Genomic DNA, 16,759 nt, shown 5'->3' on the forward strand with positions numbered 1-16,759 from the left:
CGGTAATACTAGGCTCAAGTGAGTTGGCTCAATTACCAGAGGCCGTATTGCTGTGACACTGAGTTGCTACTACACTTATGTATACTGCTGAAGCTGTAGCCATCTCTTCTGCCACTTGTTCAGGCTTCCTTTTCAGTTAGAATTGAATTCCTAAATGGAAATTTTTGGAGATGCTTCTGCTAATACCAAACTGAGCTGGTGAAGTTACTGGTGTGCATTTGATAGTCTAAAAACCTGTCTTCAGGTTGACACAGTAAAAACAGGTAATTGGCTTGAAGCTTTCATACTATACCTGCTTCCTTACAGCACTGCACCCTTGCTTGTTTTAAACTCCTCCCTCGTAAATCACATGCATGGAATACAGGACTAGAAAACTATTCTGTTTTTAGCTGTGTAACATACTTTGGTACCTGGAAAAGGAGAACAGTTAAGATCCTGTGACCTACCAGCTCTCTGCAGATCACTACATGCGCTATGAGTGGTATCGCTGTACAACACTTACCTCTGGATAAGGTCCTGAATTACTCTGATCTGACCTTGTGGTTTGGACTAGATGACCTGTCCAGGCCCCTTCCGGCCTTAGTTGCTCTGAGCAATACTGGCTGGTAAATCTGTCTCTATTTGTGATTTGAGAGCGTGGTAAGTGTGGACTCTCTGCTCCTGACACTTGTGAGCATGACTTCAGCTTGTTTTCTTGAGAATTTCCATCATTAGCTCTGAGACCTCAGCAATAACAATTACTGACACTTCTGTAACCTTACGTCATGGAATGATGTGCCCTGTCATCAGCCAGATATCATTTCAGAGCAGCAGCAGCAGAAATGAAGTTATATGAAAGGCATAGGCATGGCAGACTAGGTCCATAGAATTGTGGGGGTTTGAAAAGACTTTTAAGATCATCGAGTCCCAACCATTCGCCTAGCCCTGCCAAGGGCTAGCATGGCTTTGGTGATGTGGTGGTACCAGTGTGGTTCTTAGCCTCTCTGCCTTAGCCCTGGCAGCAAGAGGTTATTTCTTTCCCTTTGCAGCTGCCTTTTGGGGTGCAAAGATTGCTGCCGTGTCTCCTCCAATCTTATTTGGCTAAATTTATCATGTTCATAAATGAGCAGAATGTCAAAACAATGCCCTACTCCTCCAAGAAAATCATTACTCTAGCACAGCTGCACAAGCACTGATTAAGAAAACAGGTTTTGGTAGGTTTCGATTCAAAAGACATTAACAATGACTTAAGATTCCTGTGTCTTTCTATTCAGTTTTTAATTTTCAGAAACAAGTCTTCTGTATTAGTCTCTTAAATATGACCTGATTAGGCCTTGATCCCATGACCTCTTATATGAATGGATCAAGCTTTGATCTAATTTAGCTTTGCTTTACTGAGATTAAGTGTAATAAGCCCATAGGGTTTAATTTTGGACACTAGTCCTAAATAGTGTATTTGAACTAATATTTACAACTATTTATAGATAATAGCAAGTATGCAGTAGAGCAAATCAGAAACAGATGAGCATGCTGTTTATGTAATTCTTTAACTCATTCTGCGGAGGAAAAGCAGCCAATGATTACATACTGTGATTAGAAGAAGCAAAAATGTCAGGGGTTTTGTTATGCTTCTCCACAGCTTCTAGTCAGCTTATTGGAGCTCTGTAGAGGTTATAGGCTGATGTGTAATACACCTGTACTGAGGATTGATAAGTACCTGAATTTATGCTAATTAACACACTGATAATTAATTAGATCTTTAGTTATTCCACTTGGCTGGTACGAAGTTTACTGTTGTTATCAACAGTAGGGATAGTGTTTGATGTATGGGCTTGTTACTTCTGTGTGTCATAAAATTACCTTTCTACTGTGATAGAGTTGGGGTAAAGGCTCCAAAGTCAGCAGGATTTTCCTAAAGGGTGCTGAGAATCATCTCTTTGAGTCCACTCTTCCCTTAGCTTGCCTTTTTTTTTTTTTTTTTTTTTTTTTTTTGGTGGTGGTGGGTTTGGTTTTTTGGTGTTTTGTTTTTCTTTTCGCCTTTTTTCCCTTTGAATTGATGCCTGGTATAATTCTCAAAGTTATTTTCACTTTCATCTTACACAGCACATTACACTTTCTCTCTAAGCTGCCTATGAACTCAGAAGCACCAGCCTGCCTTCCCAGCAGCAAACATGACTCTCTTCAACCTAAATACAACACAATATTTTCTTTCAGGGCAAGGGCGCTGAAAAAATGCTTTGCTTCTGGTTGTGTTCAGCAACTCGTGCTGGTATGCTTAGGTCTTTTCTGGGCTAATAAATAAAACTAAAGCAAAGCCCCTGTGTGAACTTTGAAACTAGTTTTAGTGGCCTGCTTCAGAAGCCAAATGTTGCCTTAAAATAGTATGAAATACACTTTCTACAAACTAACCCCCCAAACTAAGGACTTCTGGGTTAACTTGTGTATATGGTATTTTTGAAGTGTAGTGTAACTGTGTCTCTCATCTCCATGTTGCCAGGGATGAGGGGAGACTCATACTTCTTTGGAATGCGTGGCCTGGGTCACTATGGCTGCATCCCGGAGGATGGAGGACAGTTCTTGCTCTACTCTATAAATGGAGACAACGATTTAAAGAGATGTTTTGCGGAGGAAGATTTTCATGAAATAATTGACTTCAACGATCTCCCGAATTCTCTCTTTGCTTGTAATGTTCACCAGTCTGTGTTTGAAGATGAGGACAGCAAGGTACAGTGTTCTTTCCATATTTTCAATACAAGGGAAACGTATGCCTAATGTTTGTATTTACTGCAGTTTCAATGAAACAGTTTAATCTGTCTTGTACAAAGAAAATGGATCAAAACTATGATTTCTTTCTAAGGTGACAATACTCTGCCATGACATCTATTTCAATAGCTTAAAGAGCTTTTCTTATCAACTGTGATGAGAAAATATGTTCTTTTGTTCGGATTTGCAGAATACTGAAATGTGGGTACAGGTCTTCAGAGCAATTGTAGCTCCAGTTGCGATGGAGGTGGCAAAGTTAAACATGTGAAAGTTTCTCCCACTTGCTGATCATATACCAATGTGATGGGAGGCTGCTGTTCGTGTATCTTACAGGATCTTTTAGGTTGGAAAAGACCTCCAAGATTGAGTCCAACTGTTAATTCAGCACTGCCAATTCCACCACTAAATCATGTCTCTAAGTGCCACATCTTTTACGTACCTCCAGGGATGGTAACTCCACCACTTCCCTGGCTAGCCTGTTCCAATGCATGACAACCCTCTGGGTGAAGAAACTTTTCCTAATATCCAATCTAAACCTCCTCTGGTGCAACTTGAGGCCATTTCTCCTTGTCCTATCACTTGTTTCCTGGGAGAGGAAACCAACCCCCACCTTACTACAACCTCCTTTCAGGCAGTTGTATAGAGTGATAGGGTCTGAAATGTTTTAAGTTATCTGAAATACTGTTTTATTTGGAAAATGTAAAATGAGTGATAGTGAGAATAAAGACAAGAAGAACTATGTGATGACACTTTTAACTCTGTAGTTTAACTAAAACAATGTTGAAAACAATATCTTAACATAAAAATAATTTAAAAAAATAAACTTTTTCAGGAAGTGTTCAGTTCCTATTTCTTAACCTAGTATTCTTCCTGGTGGAGATGCCAGGAATGTAAAACTCATAGCTTGGTGCTTTATTGTCTGATGAAATAGTCTAGGCTAATTGTTATAGGCACATCTGCACTTTTATTGTGCCATTTTGTGGAATTTCAAAACCATTTGGTAATGGACTTCATTTAAGTTGAAGGGGTTTGAAAATACAGTTTTAAAGGAAGAAAACAGAAGTGTGCCTAGAACTAGAGAATCTCTTTGTCTCCTGCAGAGATTCTATCACCACTTGCTCCTGAGCTTTGTTCTCTGAGAGCTCTATGCTGGCATTTAGCTGGTGGCTTAGTTAGAAAATGGGGTGGGTGATTATGTAAGTACGTGGGATAGCAATCCCCAAAGACTTGCAGGACTTAAGGATGTGTCTTAAGAATAGCAGCTGGGTTGTGGAGGTGGATATTCTGTTCCATGCGCATATCTGTAAACTATCTGTCAATGACATGGATTGAACAGCTCTGTTGGCAGGTAAGTAGTTACCTCCGTAAGTCTATATTTAACTAGATGGGATTACTTTCAGATTTCTCATTAAATCCAAGGACCTGGGGAGCTGATTATGATTTTTATTATTCCTGTAGAACATGTACTTGTGTTCCCAGTTGATTAATACTTGTAATCCTTTCTATTATTAACTGTTGCTGCAGGATAAGAGCATACATGAATTCAGTATAAAATATTGTCAAGTTACTAAGCTGAAGTTTAAAATCTCACACAATAAATGCTGCTGACAATCATATCTTCAGTTACATATTGATCCTATGTATATGTAGTGGTACACTAAGCTTTTTAGAGAATGTACTACAGTAATGGTTGTATTTGTGGTAGTTTCATTGTTATCCATCCTACAGAAAGTAATGGTTTTGCAGCGTATCTTTTGTCTCTTACTCCTGACCTATGCTTTTAGGAGGAAAATGGAGGTATGATTGGTTTGGAAGTTACAAGTTAGCTGGTAAAGAAAGCCAGAGAAACCTGTCGTTTGGAAAGGTTGTTTAGATTTGGTGTGTGAATGTGCTGTATAAATGATACTTAAATATATAAGCTTCCAAGTGGCTCTGGCATGCAGCAATATTAAAGTTATGTTGCCTGAAGTATCTTAGAGGCTGAAATGTCAAATTCAAACTTTGAATATGCAAATATCTAAGCAATACACTCAAGATAGGTTTTAAAAGCCAATGCCTTAACTATTTGATGTTTTAATTTGAAGACATTTAACTAATCTGTGGCAGATACAGGATAAGTTCCAGTTTGTGCTTGAGAAGGGGCTGGCAGTAGCGGGGGGAACACTTACCTACATGTACACCAGCACTGTGGATAAGCTGATTCGCATTGTCTGTTGTTACTGCTTTCTTTTATCATCTATACACTTTCACCAGTATCAAATGGCTGTACAGCACTTCTTGTAAAGGATTCAGTGTTGCCTATTAAGGCTGACTATGGCATCTGTAGGAAGCCTGAGTTTTGGACCTTTGTTTTCTGAAGATGAGGAATTCTTGCAGCAGAAGGCCATGTTCTTTATAGATAAAGAAATTCTATCAGGCCAGGCTTGAGTCTTCTCCTGGCTGGCACTCTGAGGTCTCAACACAGAGTGAGTCTGAAGAGTTGTGGGCCCTGAATCTGAAGATGTGTTGCCATCTGCTGTAAAGGAAGCTCCTCAGGAGCGACTGCCTGATCCTAAACACTGGCAGAAGAAAGGGGAAGTATAAATTTGTATTGGCTACATGTATCTGATTTTGCTACAGTAAGAGAGTGTCTGGTTAAAAAATACTTCCTTGCTTTCAGACCTGTGTTCAGGTCAGGAGAATGCCCTGGCTATCTGGGTCAATGATATGGTCATTTGAGGATTTGCCACAGGATGGCTTAGCTTCAATATATTATCAGCTTGCTACAACTGAAGGGGGGTGGTTTTGCTTATCTCCACTCCCATCATGGACAGCCTGCTCCTTTGTATAGAAAATGAAATTGTACCTTCTTTACAATGCGAACAGAAGATACTGAGCTTTTTAGCTTTGAAGAACAAAGGTGTGGAGAAGTAGATTATCCAACAACCCTGTTGCAAAGCTGGGGTTCCATTCAGCTGTGTCCCACTGCTGTCCTGTGTTACCATTTATTTTAGCATATAACCTGTTAATGGTAAGGGCAGGCTCTTTGGAGTGTACAGCACTGGCTTTGTTGGGTCATGGAAGTCCTACGGTAAAGAAACTAAATAGAAGATACTCCTAAACCCTGAGAATTGCCACATGTCTCTTGGAAAAACTGCTGAGACTACTTATGTGAGCAAGATATGGCAAAATTTAGACTGTTATTTTTGGCTGATGGTGTGACTGAATGGGAGGCGCTGCTCCTTTTATCTTTCCTGAAAAAGCAACTGTGGTGGGGAGCCAAAGGGCATGACTGATTATTTGTAAGGGTGAATGCATGTGTGTGTGTTAACAGTTAGTTGCTACACGTAGCCCTTGGGCTTTCTGGATAGTAACCTTTCTGTTGTGAATTTGTTATGCATATATCACTGTTTTGTGAAACCATCCTTTTTCTGTAATGTGACTGTAATTTCCTTCAGGCCGAAACTGGTAAGCACACTGTCAAAGTGAAGCATCTTTGTCTCTTAAGATGGTTTCTTCAGATGCTGTAATGCCTCAGGAGATGCTTACACAAAACTGTCATTATTAGAATATGCTTACGTGAGGGAAGGATGTGTTTCCTCAAGCTGTTTAGAGGCTGTGTGCTCTTCCTTTTGCCACTATTTTGACTCAAATTGGGAGGAGTACCTATTAAACTTAATAGCTGCATTTCAGATAAAGAATGATAAATCAGTTTCTGAGCATTCTAGTTATGGTGAAGTTGCCTAGGAAATGATAGCCAAAGTCCATTAAGTGCTTTTTCTTGCTAATTTAGTTAAAACCAATAGGAGAGATTATTAATAATAATTATTAAATTATTATTTCTGCGTGAGAAAATGGTGACCAGACATGTCCAGTTCTGGATTTCTCAATACTGGAGACACGAACATACTGGTGAGTGTCCAGTGAAGGGCCACTTAGATAATGAAGGGGCTGAAGCACCTCTCCTATGAGGAAAGGCTGAGAGAGCTGGGAGAGTTCAGCCTGGAGAAGAGAAAGCTCAGAGGGATCTTATCAGTGTGTATTAACACCTAAAGGGAGGGTGCAAAGAAAATAGAGCCAGGCTCTCTTCAGTGGTGCCCAGTGATAGGACCAGAGGCCATGGGCACAAGCTGAAACATCAGGAAACCCTTTTTTACTGTGAGAGTCACTGAGCACTGGCACAGGTTGCCCAGGGTGGTGGTGTGGTCTCCTTCCACAGATATATTCAAAAGCCTCTGGGCATGGTCCTGAGCAGCTGGCTTTAACAGGGGGGTTGGACAAGATGACCTTCAGAGGTCTCTTCTGACCTCCACTGGTTTGTGATTCTTTGAACATATGTTGAAGTGTATCCTAAAAAATTCTTCTGAAGAGGAGGGTCATTATGTGAATGCAAGGTTGGGGAATGAAGGTGGTTAATGCATTTCGTGAGCAGTGAGATTAAGGGAGGTGGAGCGGGGAAGGGAGGACAAAAGAGGTCAAATTAACAAATCAATGGAAAAGATAATCCTGGTTTAATGGTCTTTATTACAAAACCAGTTACTACTTTCATGAGGAGTTCTTTCACATATACTGGATGACTACTTGCTTTTACTACAGAAGCCTAAGTTAGACTACCTTTTTTTTTTTTTTTTTAAAGGCATATTATTGAGCTTGGGCATTGAAAAACATTTAAGGCTACCTCAGGTGAGTGCTGGAATATTTGTCCAAGGATGATGCTTTAAGAGAACTCTGTAGCATTACTTGGAAAGGCTTTTTTCCTTTGTACTTGAATTTAGCTTTCTCAACAAAGCACATGTGCATGCTGCTATTTTTATTTTTAAAGTGCTGTAAAAGACACTGGACTGTTCAGTGGTCTGCTGTGTTGCCTTTAACTTTTCACTTCCAGGATTAACACAAACTTTCTACTGATGCTTCGACTCTGAAGCATGTAATTGAAATGTGTCTGTTCAGTGCTCCAACAAAGTGGAGCCGGTGTGTCTGCTGCCATGGTTGAAATGTTTCTTTGGTTCCCTTTTCCTACAGGCTAATTCAAGAAGATGCTCTAGGAGGCACTCTTTATTTCTGCAAGGGAAGATCTGTTCCTTTTGCCTTCACTTTTAAAAATCTAGATTACGACCAAAGAGGTTCTGACTTCACATTACATCACTGGAGCCTCTAGGTGTTGAGTCATCATTATATTTAGATGGTGGCATACTTCTTTTTAGTCTAATATTAGTATTCAAGCCTGGTCCCAGTGGAAGGTCACCCTAGCAAAGATGAAGTCACCACTCCAAGGCTGGAAAGGAATGCAGGCTTCATTCTGCCTTCCTGGTACACTTGCTGCTGCTTTGTTTTACTTTCAGTTTTTCTACCTTTTAAGGCTGTCATCTGTTGATATGATAACATTATCAGAAACTGCCACTTGAAGCAGACTGTGCCTTGAGCTGTGGAATCTCTACCCACTGTCGTTTGTTCTGCTTTATAAGTGGATGAGTGTTATTCCCTGTCATTCTGGAAAAAATTAAGTGTCTCTTTACTATACACTGTATATGCATCTAATAAAATAAAAATACAAAGGAAGGTTGCAGGAGTAGTGTCCTTCAGCACTTCATGAGTTGTAGCTGCTCTTTGGGAATCCTGTCTTGTACTCTTCCGTGGGTGGTTGTTTACTGACATGTAAGAACTAAGCTATATAGGAGGCTGTTCTTGCTCTGAGAAGTATGCACTTCCATGGCATTTATATTTTATTCCGTAACTAAGTTCAAATACTTTTGGTAGAAACCATCTCAGTCCAATACAATATTTCTACTGATGACACCTATGATCTCTCATGCTTGGCATCTGATATCCCATCTGACTGTTGGAGTGATAATCCCAGGTTTTTCAGCACCGTTATGCAAGTCATCTCCACAACCTAACAGAACTGTTGATATTTCATAGAATGGTTTGGGTTGGAAGGGAACTTAAAGCTCATCTAGTTTCAACCCCCTGCCACAGGCAGCGACACCTTCCACTAGACCAGGTTGCTCCAAGTCTCATCCAGCCTGGCCTTGAACACTGCCAGGGATGGGGCAGCCACAGCTTCTCTGGGCAACCTGTGCCGGGGCCTCAGGACCCTCACAGGAGAAAACTTCTTACTAATAAATAAGGACAGTAGCAAAGGTAACTTTAATTGACCTTTGGGATCTATTTGAGTGTTCTTTCTGGTTGGGAGGAGGAAAATTAATTTTGCTTGGTGTGGTTTGTGTATTCAGAATTTTAATACGTATTTATAAGGAGATTATTTAAGGTTACTCTTGTTACTGTTAACAAGACAACTTGCATTTATGTGTTTATAAAGGGTCTGACACTAATTTTCTCTGAGGTGATCTGCAGAATTTCTAATGGAACTGTAAGGAGTTGTTAGCCTAGTCTGGTTTAGTCATTCCTTCCATCTTCTTCCTTAGGTGGTTCTGACTGTTACTGAAGGGCTTCAGCATTTGTATTGCCTTTCTGGGAAGGTGCATAAGCTTTGTGATTTGATAGCCTTTGAAGAAACACAAAGGGTACACTGAGATTGTGCAGCTGTAACGGTATGGTCAGGTTGAACCTGTGCATCTGTCCGTTTCATCCCATGCAAGTAGAAGGTGTATGTGGACTTGATGATCTAGGAGTTACAAAGCTCCAAATATTCTTCAATTCAATCAATGTTCAATTCCTGCTCTGAGGATGTGTGTGAAAATGTGTTTAAAACAATAAGAAAACTCAAGCAACCTACCAAAAAAGAAAAAAAGAAGCAAGTATTTCTGGGCCTGAAACACCACTGTCTGTAATGTGGATGCTGTCTAATAATTTATACAATACTTGGGGTTATTTTCCCATCCTTGCACAGGGTGCTTGGTAGCACAAATGCCCTTGTTTCGATGGAAGAAAGTGCCTGGCAAAAGACCAACTGGGTTAAAGGTAGGCCTGTATTCCTTGCAGCTGAAATTTGCAGCAGTGCTTCAAAGCATCTAGCTATACTAGTTGTTTGTAAATTACAAAAATAAACTGATTAATATTCTTTCCAGGACACACAAGACAGCAGTTACTGTCTGCTTTTTAAATTTGGAAATGTACTTTTCTCCTTAAGAGCAACTATGGAAAAATTCTTTAAGCATTGGCTTTCTGTGCTCATGCTCTACTCTGCAGTCTAGAGGGAATGCGTTAGCTCAAGAAACCAGGGTGGGTGGGAAATCTTTCCTGGGAAAGGACATTCAGGGTAAATTTTTTTTTAATAGGAATACAATTTCCTTACCAGTTCTGCTAAGATAGACAAAATGTTGAATAATAAGATATTTTAACAAAGGTGTTGGTAAATCCATGTCAAAATTTGAGAACTGTCAGTTGTGGCATGAGAAAACACAGCCTCTGGGAGCCAGAGAGAATTGCAAGGTCTTACCTGTAAGTCAGTTTCTCAAGCAGAATGGACATTGTAGGATAAACTGTGGGAAGGTCTAATTTAGTTACTTCTAAACACTGTACAAATCTAGATTTAAAGTTCCACTTTGCACTCGTCTGTCTCCTCTGATAAGTTGAACTAACTTCCTGGGCTCAAATGCCTTTTGATCTTTGAGGAAGTTGAGATCTGGCCTGGAACTCTGAGGCTAGTATGTCTTTCCTCCAGACTCTCTACCACTGTTAACTGGCATGTGGAGTTCAACCAAGGACTTTTGCTGACAGAGGAGTTTTGTTGGCGGTGTTTTTTGCCTGATTATCCTGCTTGAAAATGTTTGCGAGTTTGACTGCATATACATGGAATACTGAGCCTCTTTTTCCCCAGGGTGATAGCAGGGTGTGTTGCTTTCTGGGATGATAAGCAAGAGAACCTAGCAGCAATATTTCCATTCAGTTTTTTCCTATTTTGTGTCTACCAAGTTTGAGAGAGTTGGATTTATTGTAACAGGTGATACTTGTTATTCTTGACCAGTGTTACTCCGGATTGTGTTTTTTGCCTTTTTACTTGTCAGGCAATCTAAGGTGTAATGTGTTTTTGTAAAGCAATAGAAAGGCAGGTTACACTTGGAATAAACCCCAGCACTGATTTCTACAAGAACTTCCATGCTTTGAAGTGAAACATATCTTGGCACAGTGTGTATTAAAGCAAGTCAACCCTTCTGATACCTGCTGACGCAAGCAAGAGCTACATCTTTAAAAGGGAAAAGCTGCTTTTATGCAGTTTATAGAAAAGTCTTTGGTTTGTTCCACTAAGTAGTTCTTATCGGCTGCTATCTGCTAATAATCAAACATAGTTTTGCCCTTCTCCCTCCAGCAAGCTGTCATTCTGAAGTCAACAAAAATACTGTTTTTGTAGCTGATAGTAATCAAAAAGTGCAGTAAAGCCATTCTAATGTGGTTAGGGCAGCAGCTGTTCCTTATTTTAATACCATCAGAGGTCCTAATCCATCCACAAGTACTGATATCAGTTTTCTGGTCCAAGGAAAAGGCTTCTAAATGAAGGTCAGCCTTCATTACCAATGCATAAAGATATTGCAGTTACAGAAGCTATATTCTGGCTTGATGACATTCAAAACAGTAAATTTGCAACTTTACCAGTTATTTAAGTGAATTTCTCAAATGTTTCATACAAAATCTATGTTAACAACACTGCACCAAAGTCTAATGTAATTAATATATCAGTGCTTAATAGGGGTGGAAATGTTGTCTGAAAATGAGGGGTACTTGGAGGTGATTTGAGGTAATACAGAGTGGAAAAGAGTGAGACAGCACCTTTAGGGTTGTGGCATTGGTTAAGCCAAGTTCCGCCACAGATTTGAGCACAAAGGTGAGAGACCATATTCAGAGTTGAATCAAGGTGAAATGAATCATTGGTTACTTCTGTACATTTGAAAACACATTTTCTTCTGTGCCAGATTAATTCATGCTTCTTTGCAGTTGACGGAAGTTTGGCATTTGCTGCAGTAGCGCAAGGATTTCTCCATGGCTGTGTTCTCAGGTCCGCTCCTCAGGCAGCAGATCTGCTGATGAACTTTACCATTCTGCCAGCTGAGGAGTTCATTTGAATCCTTAGTTTCCTGTGTAGTATGAGTGTGTGAATGGCTTTAAAAATAATGTATCTTTTACTTTACTAACTTGCTTTAATGTGATCGCTTTTAACTGTAGGCTCACTTGCTCTAATTTGTTTGCGTTTTATGGGCGCTTTATGCTGCTTAAATTACGTGACTTTCGATCCAGGCTTTGAAACTTAATACAGAAGCAGAGGCATTGCAGCTATGGTAGATGTTATGTGTGTGTGTCTCGGAGGGATAAGAGCAAACCTTTTCCATGTGATAGAGACTAATGAGCTGAAAGTTAAGATGATAGTAGTATGGGAAAAAGAAATTACAGTATCCCTGGCAAGAGTTGTAATGAAGGCATCTATTACACTGCAGCAGGCGGATTCAAATTGGTATGTGTTGTCTTTTAATTGGTTTTGTAGTTAGTCTAAAAAGCATAAAGACATTGTAAGACTGTGGCATGCGATCACTTAGGAATTTTGTGTTTAATGTTACTGGGACTAGTATTAGAGAGAAATACGATCACTTCTTCCCTGCATTTTCAGTGATTGGCTGGCTTACAAGGGAAGGACAGAGCTGAGAGCTTCAGAAGATGCTGAGGAAATGAGGTCTCAGCCATGACTGAGAGGGAGTTCTTCCCCTTTTTAAGGCCTTGGTAACAGGCTGATGTGCACCATGGGGCTAACTTCCAAACACCATGATAGTCAAGCAATACGTCTCTTCCATTTTTATTCTTCATGACTCTTCTTTATGCAGACTGTTTATCTATTTTTCAAGATATTTCTTCTTGAAAGCTTTGGGCTTTTTTTAATGCTTGGAGTCCATGGTATCCCTGACTGAAAATACAGTCCTCAAGAGGGGAGATTTAGATTAGCTATAGGGAAGAAATTCTTGCCTGTGAGGGTGATGAGGCCCTGGCACAGGTTGCCGAGAGAAGCTGTGGCTGCCCCATCCCTGGCAGTGTTCAAGGCCAGGCTGGACGGGGCTTGGAGCAACCTGGTCTAGTGGAAGGTGTCCCTGCCCATAGCAGCAGGGTTGGAACTTAAATGAGCTTTAAGGTCCCTTCCAACTCTATTCATTCTATGATTCTGTGATCTGAAGGGTGGGGAGGAGAGTCCAAATGCAAGCATTAAGAGTCACTGGATTCTCAGAAAATTCTTCATAAGCTGAAAGTCATGTGAGGACAGTGGTTTAGGATTTTGTGTTTTATGTATTGCAGAGAGGTGGTATATGGTTTCTGGATAGGCCGATTCCTGGAAATATTTGGTACCTATCTTGCTTTTTCTTCTAATTCTGCATTAACAGTTAATGCCTTCTTTACCTTTCATTGCTTTTGAAGGACCTTAATCTATCCTTGTAGTATCTGGACTGCTGTTAACCTCAGACCTGTAATACGTGGGTTGTAGTTATTTCATGATACTGATTTTTAGGAAAGCTCTAGATTCCTGTTAATGCCTTTTGTGGTTTTGTGTTTTATAGTACATGTCAACCACCATCTGTATGTATGTGGGCTATTTGTTGGGTTTTGTTTCGGTTTCTTGAGGTCATATCTTAGGTGTGTGTTGGGTGGGGTGCAAGAGAGTGTTTGGAACTGGGATTCTCACACAGATGCATCACTTCTGAAAACTGGGTAAAAACACCAGTATTGTAGAATTTGACATTAAAATGATGTAAATGAAAAGCAGTATTCCACTTCTTTCTGATCTCTTCTTGCACCTAATAATCGTGCAGCAAGTCACCTTGATAGTGACGATAAATTTAATTTATACCCACTTAGACTGTTTACCCTATATAATGGAAAATCCTGGTACAGAAAACATCCCACACTTTCTGTGAGGAGTCTACTGTATGTGAACGAAAAGACATCAGAATGTGTGTGCTTTGGTTGTATCGAGTGCCATGGGTGCCATCTGCTGACCCGTTCGGGTACCACACAGCTCTTCAGCTGTGGGAAGACTGAAAGATAACACGTAGTAAGGAATGTCATTTTAAATACTCTGACACTTGAATATTAAATACAAACTACAGTTTTTAATCCTTGCTGGGCTTGTGCAATATGAACAGCACTGTTCACCCTGAATGTATTTGAGTTTCATTTTAGACCTGCAAAATAGTTTTACAGAGTAATTATTACTGTCAGTGTTCTTTCGCAGTGTTTTTGCTTATAGTGAACCTAGATCTGAATTTTTGCAGTGTACTGCGGCTCACTGTCTGAACTCAGCTTCTAGACATGCACTTTTTTAGCTTTCAACCTCTTTACATTTCTGAACTCTTTACTTATTCCCCATCATAGAATCCCAGATTGGAACGCACCTCCAAGGATCACCTGGTCCAGCCTTTCTAGGCAAAGCATGACCTCAACTAGATGTCCCAGCACCCTGTTCAGCCAGATCGTAGTGTCCAGCACTGGGGAGTTCACCACTTCCCCAGGGAGATTATTCCAATGGCTGATTGATCTCCTTGTGAAAAATTTTCCTCTTGTGTCTAACCAGAATCTCCCCAGGAATAACTTGTGCCCATCACCCCTTGTCTTCTCCATGGGACTTATTGGAAAAAGGAAGACTTCATCTTCTTTGTAGCCACCCTTTACATAGTGGAACGTGATGATAAGGTCTCCCTGAGCCTTATTTTCTCAACCAAACCCAGTTCTCTCAGCCTTTCCTTACATGGCTGCCCAATCCTTGTATCATCCTCATGGCCCTTCTTTCTGGACCTTCTCCAGCCTGACCACATCTTTTTTTTTTTATATAGCGGGCCCAAAACTGAACACAGTATTCCAGGTATGGCCTGACTTTGTTATATTCTATCTGTGGTATCCTGTATATAGCTAGGAAGTGAGCTTGAAATAATTTCTTCATTGTGCTTGCTTGCAGACCTGGTAAAATAGATTCCTTTGTCCTCACTGAACATACTGGCAATGTTACCAGATAAGGTGGTATAAATAGTTGGCTATACCTGATTTAGTAACAAAGCTGAGAGAATGGGAAAGCTGAAGGAGTACAGTTTAGCTAGACCCTAGGGCAGTTTATAGCCTATATATTAAATAGGTTTTAAAGGGAAACTTCTGTTTTGTCTGGCTTGTCATAGTTTCCTTTAAAACTTAAATTGACGTATTGCTTTGGGTCACTCTACTGAATATCAGTGAGTATCTACTGAGAAGAAATTCAATCCTAATAAACATGAAAGTGTAATATCTAATGTTATAGTCTTAGGCTGTGTTGCTGCTGTAAATCAAATAATGTTCTGGCAAGGATTCCAGCACTATAATGCAAGATAATGTTTTCAATCAATTTGTTAAATTGGTCCATGACACACTTTTGGCTGAGGACAAACAGTACTTTCCATAACAACTTCCGGGCAGAGTTTGGAAGTCTCCACGTTGTCAGCTCTGATTCCCAACAGCCATTTCAGACCGGTTTCCTTGAAATAATTTAATTATCACCTAATAACATATGTGCAGCCAGCACATGGTGGTTTGTGTCACCCGCAGGCTTCAGTTGCTGTGACCAATCTCACCCCCTGCTTATTGGTCCAGGAGCTCCACTTAAGCTCAGGATGGAGCCTTTATTCCTGGCCTGAACAATTACATAGGTCTACCTGTCTCAAGTCTTGTCTTTGGACAGGCATTGTAGCCTTGGACTTACGTTGCAGCCTTTCTGGTTTTAGCTCTGGTCCCATCTCTCCCTTCTCCTGACTCTCTGGATAGACCTGGACCTGTTACCTGTTTCCATTGCTTTCTGTGTCCGGGGCTGGTGATGTTCATCATGCTTGAAGTCTGCCCCATGTATGTGCATGTTTGTTGTCTTATTTGTCAAAGCCCTACTGAAGTACATAGGATTACTTGGAAAGCAAGGTGATGCATAAGATGGATACAGTTTTAGCCTGGCTTAGAGGAATGGGATCAGCTGAAACATGCAGTAGTCAATTATTGAAATAAACTAGCGGTATGCTTTGAACACAATGTGAAGATTGAGTACTTGTGCTGTTCATAGCTCAGCCAAATCCATGTCTCTCCAGTTTAGAGACAGTGGTGTTGTGTGGGACAGTGTCAAATGCTTTGCACAAGTCCAGGTACATGATCTTCCCTTACGCACCAGTGCTGTGATCCCGTTGTAGAAGGCCACCAAATTTGTCAGGCATGGTTTGCCCTTAGTGAAGCTGTGATCAGGATTCTGCTGGTTCTTGTTTGTCCACACTTAAATTTATCATTGCAGACCAGTTAATTTAAAATGATCAATTGCTGGTACTGATTTAAGTTGTTAGAATAATTTTATCGCACAGATTTGGGCACTTCTTCAACTGGCCCTTCTTGAAGTTTTTTGCTCAAATTAAAATCAGGCTCTGTGGAAGTAAAATAGCTTCCAGTGTGATCTTAGTTTAGGTTATTAATGAGCTCCTCTCAGATTTGGGTTTGACACTGTATTCCCAATGTACTGATAAGACATAACCCATTGTTGTTCTGTGCTTCATTGTCTCTCCTGGTAGGAACCCTCTTTAAGTTGCCTTAGATCGTTTGGTTTTCTTCACCTGACTTCAGTCATCAGCTCAAAAGCTGGAGTTGATTCAGCCTCCCAATTCTTATCTGGCTCCTTAAATCCAGCTGGCCCATTTTAATGGACAGTTACGTGTACTTTGCTGGCAATGTAGAAACTTGAATGAGTGAAACCAAATTCCTGTTCCTTTTCTGACGTCTTTTTTGTTCTTTTACGCCAAATATGTCGCAATCTATGTCCTGATTCCAGGTGGCAGACCAAGACAATCTAATTTTATCCATGCTCAGCAAACTTTAAGAACTCTGCTTTCTCCCTGCTTCTATGGCTGAAGGAATGTATCAGCCATAATGGTCTCTTAGCTGAGCTTGAGTTTCACAACTCCCACACTTTCTCCCATGCTGTTTCATTATTGAATGTTGCTGTTAAGCTTCTTCCTTTATGAATCATTGTGACCACGATCCTGAACTAGCAGATGATGCAGAATAATGTGAAATAAGAGTATGCCCAGGCTTCTTTTCTCCTCTCTCCAGC

The 16,759-nt window shown here is 40.4% G+C and overlaps 1 protein-coding gene across 2 annotated transcripts in view; it reads left to right on the forward strand.

The window, feature by feature from the left end:
- RCAN2 (regulator of calcineurin 2) overlaps nucleotides 1–16,759 on the forward strand; it is an 82,177-nt gene that overhangs the window by 6,600 nt on the left and 58,818 nt on the right. For both annotated transcript variants that reach the window (XR_003991883.1, XM_030489859.1), the window contains exon 2: nucleotides 2,477–2,703. Coding sequence is in view for 1 of the 2 variants with exons in the window: in XM_030489859.1 (XP_030345719.1) it covers nucleotides 2,479–2,703 (225 nt within the window). In the remaining variant the exon portion in view is untranslated. The remainder of the gene's footprint in view (nucleotides 1–2,476; nucleotides 2,704–16,759) is intronic.

This window comes from Strigops habroptila, chromosome 6, assembly GCF_004027225.2.
Source record: "Strigops habroptila isolate Jane chromosome 6, bStrHab1.2.pri, whole genome shotgun sequence".
NCBI classification, from domain to species: domain Eukaryota; kingdom Metazoa; phylum Chordata; class Aves; order Psittaciformes; family Psittacidae; genus Strigops; species Strigops habroptila.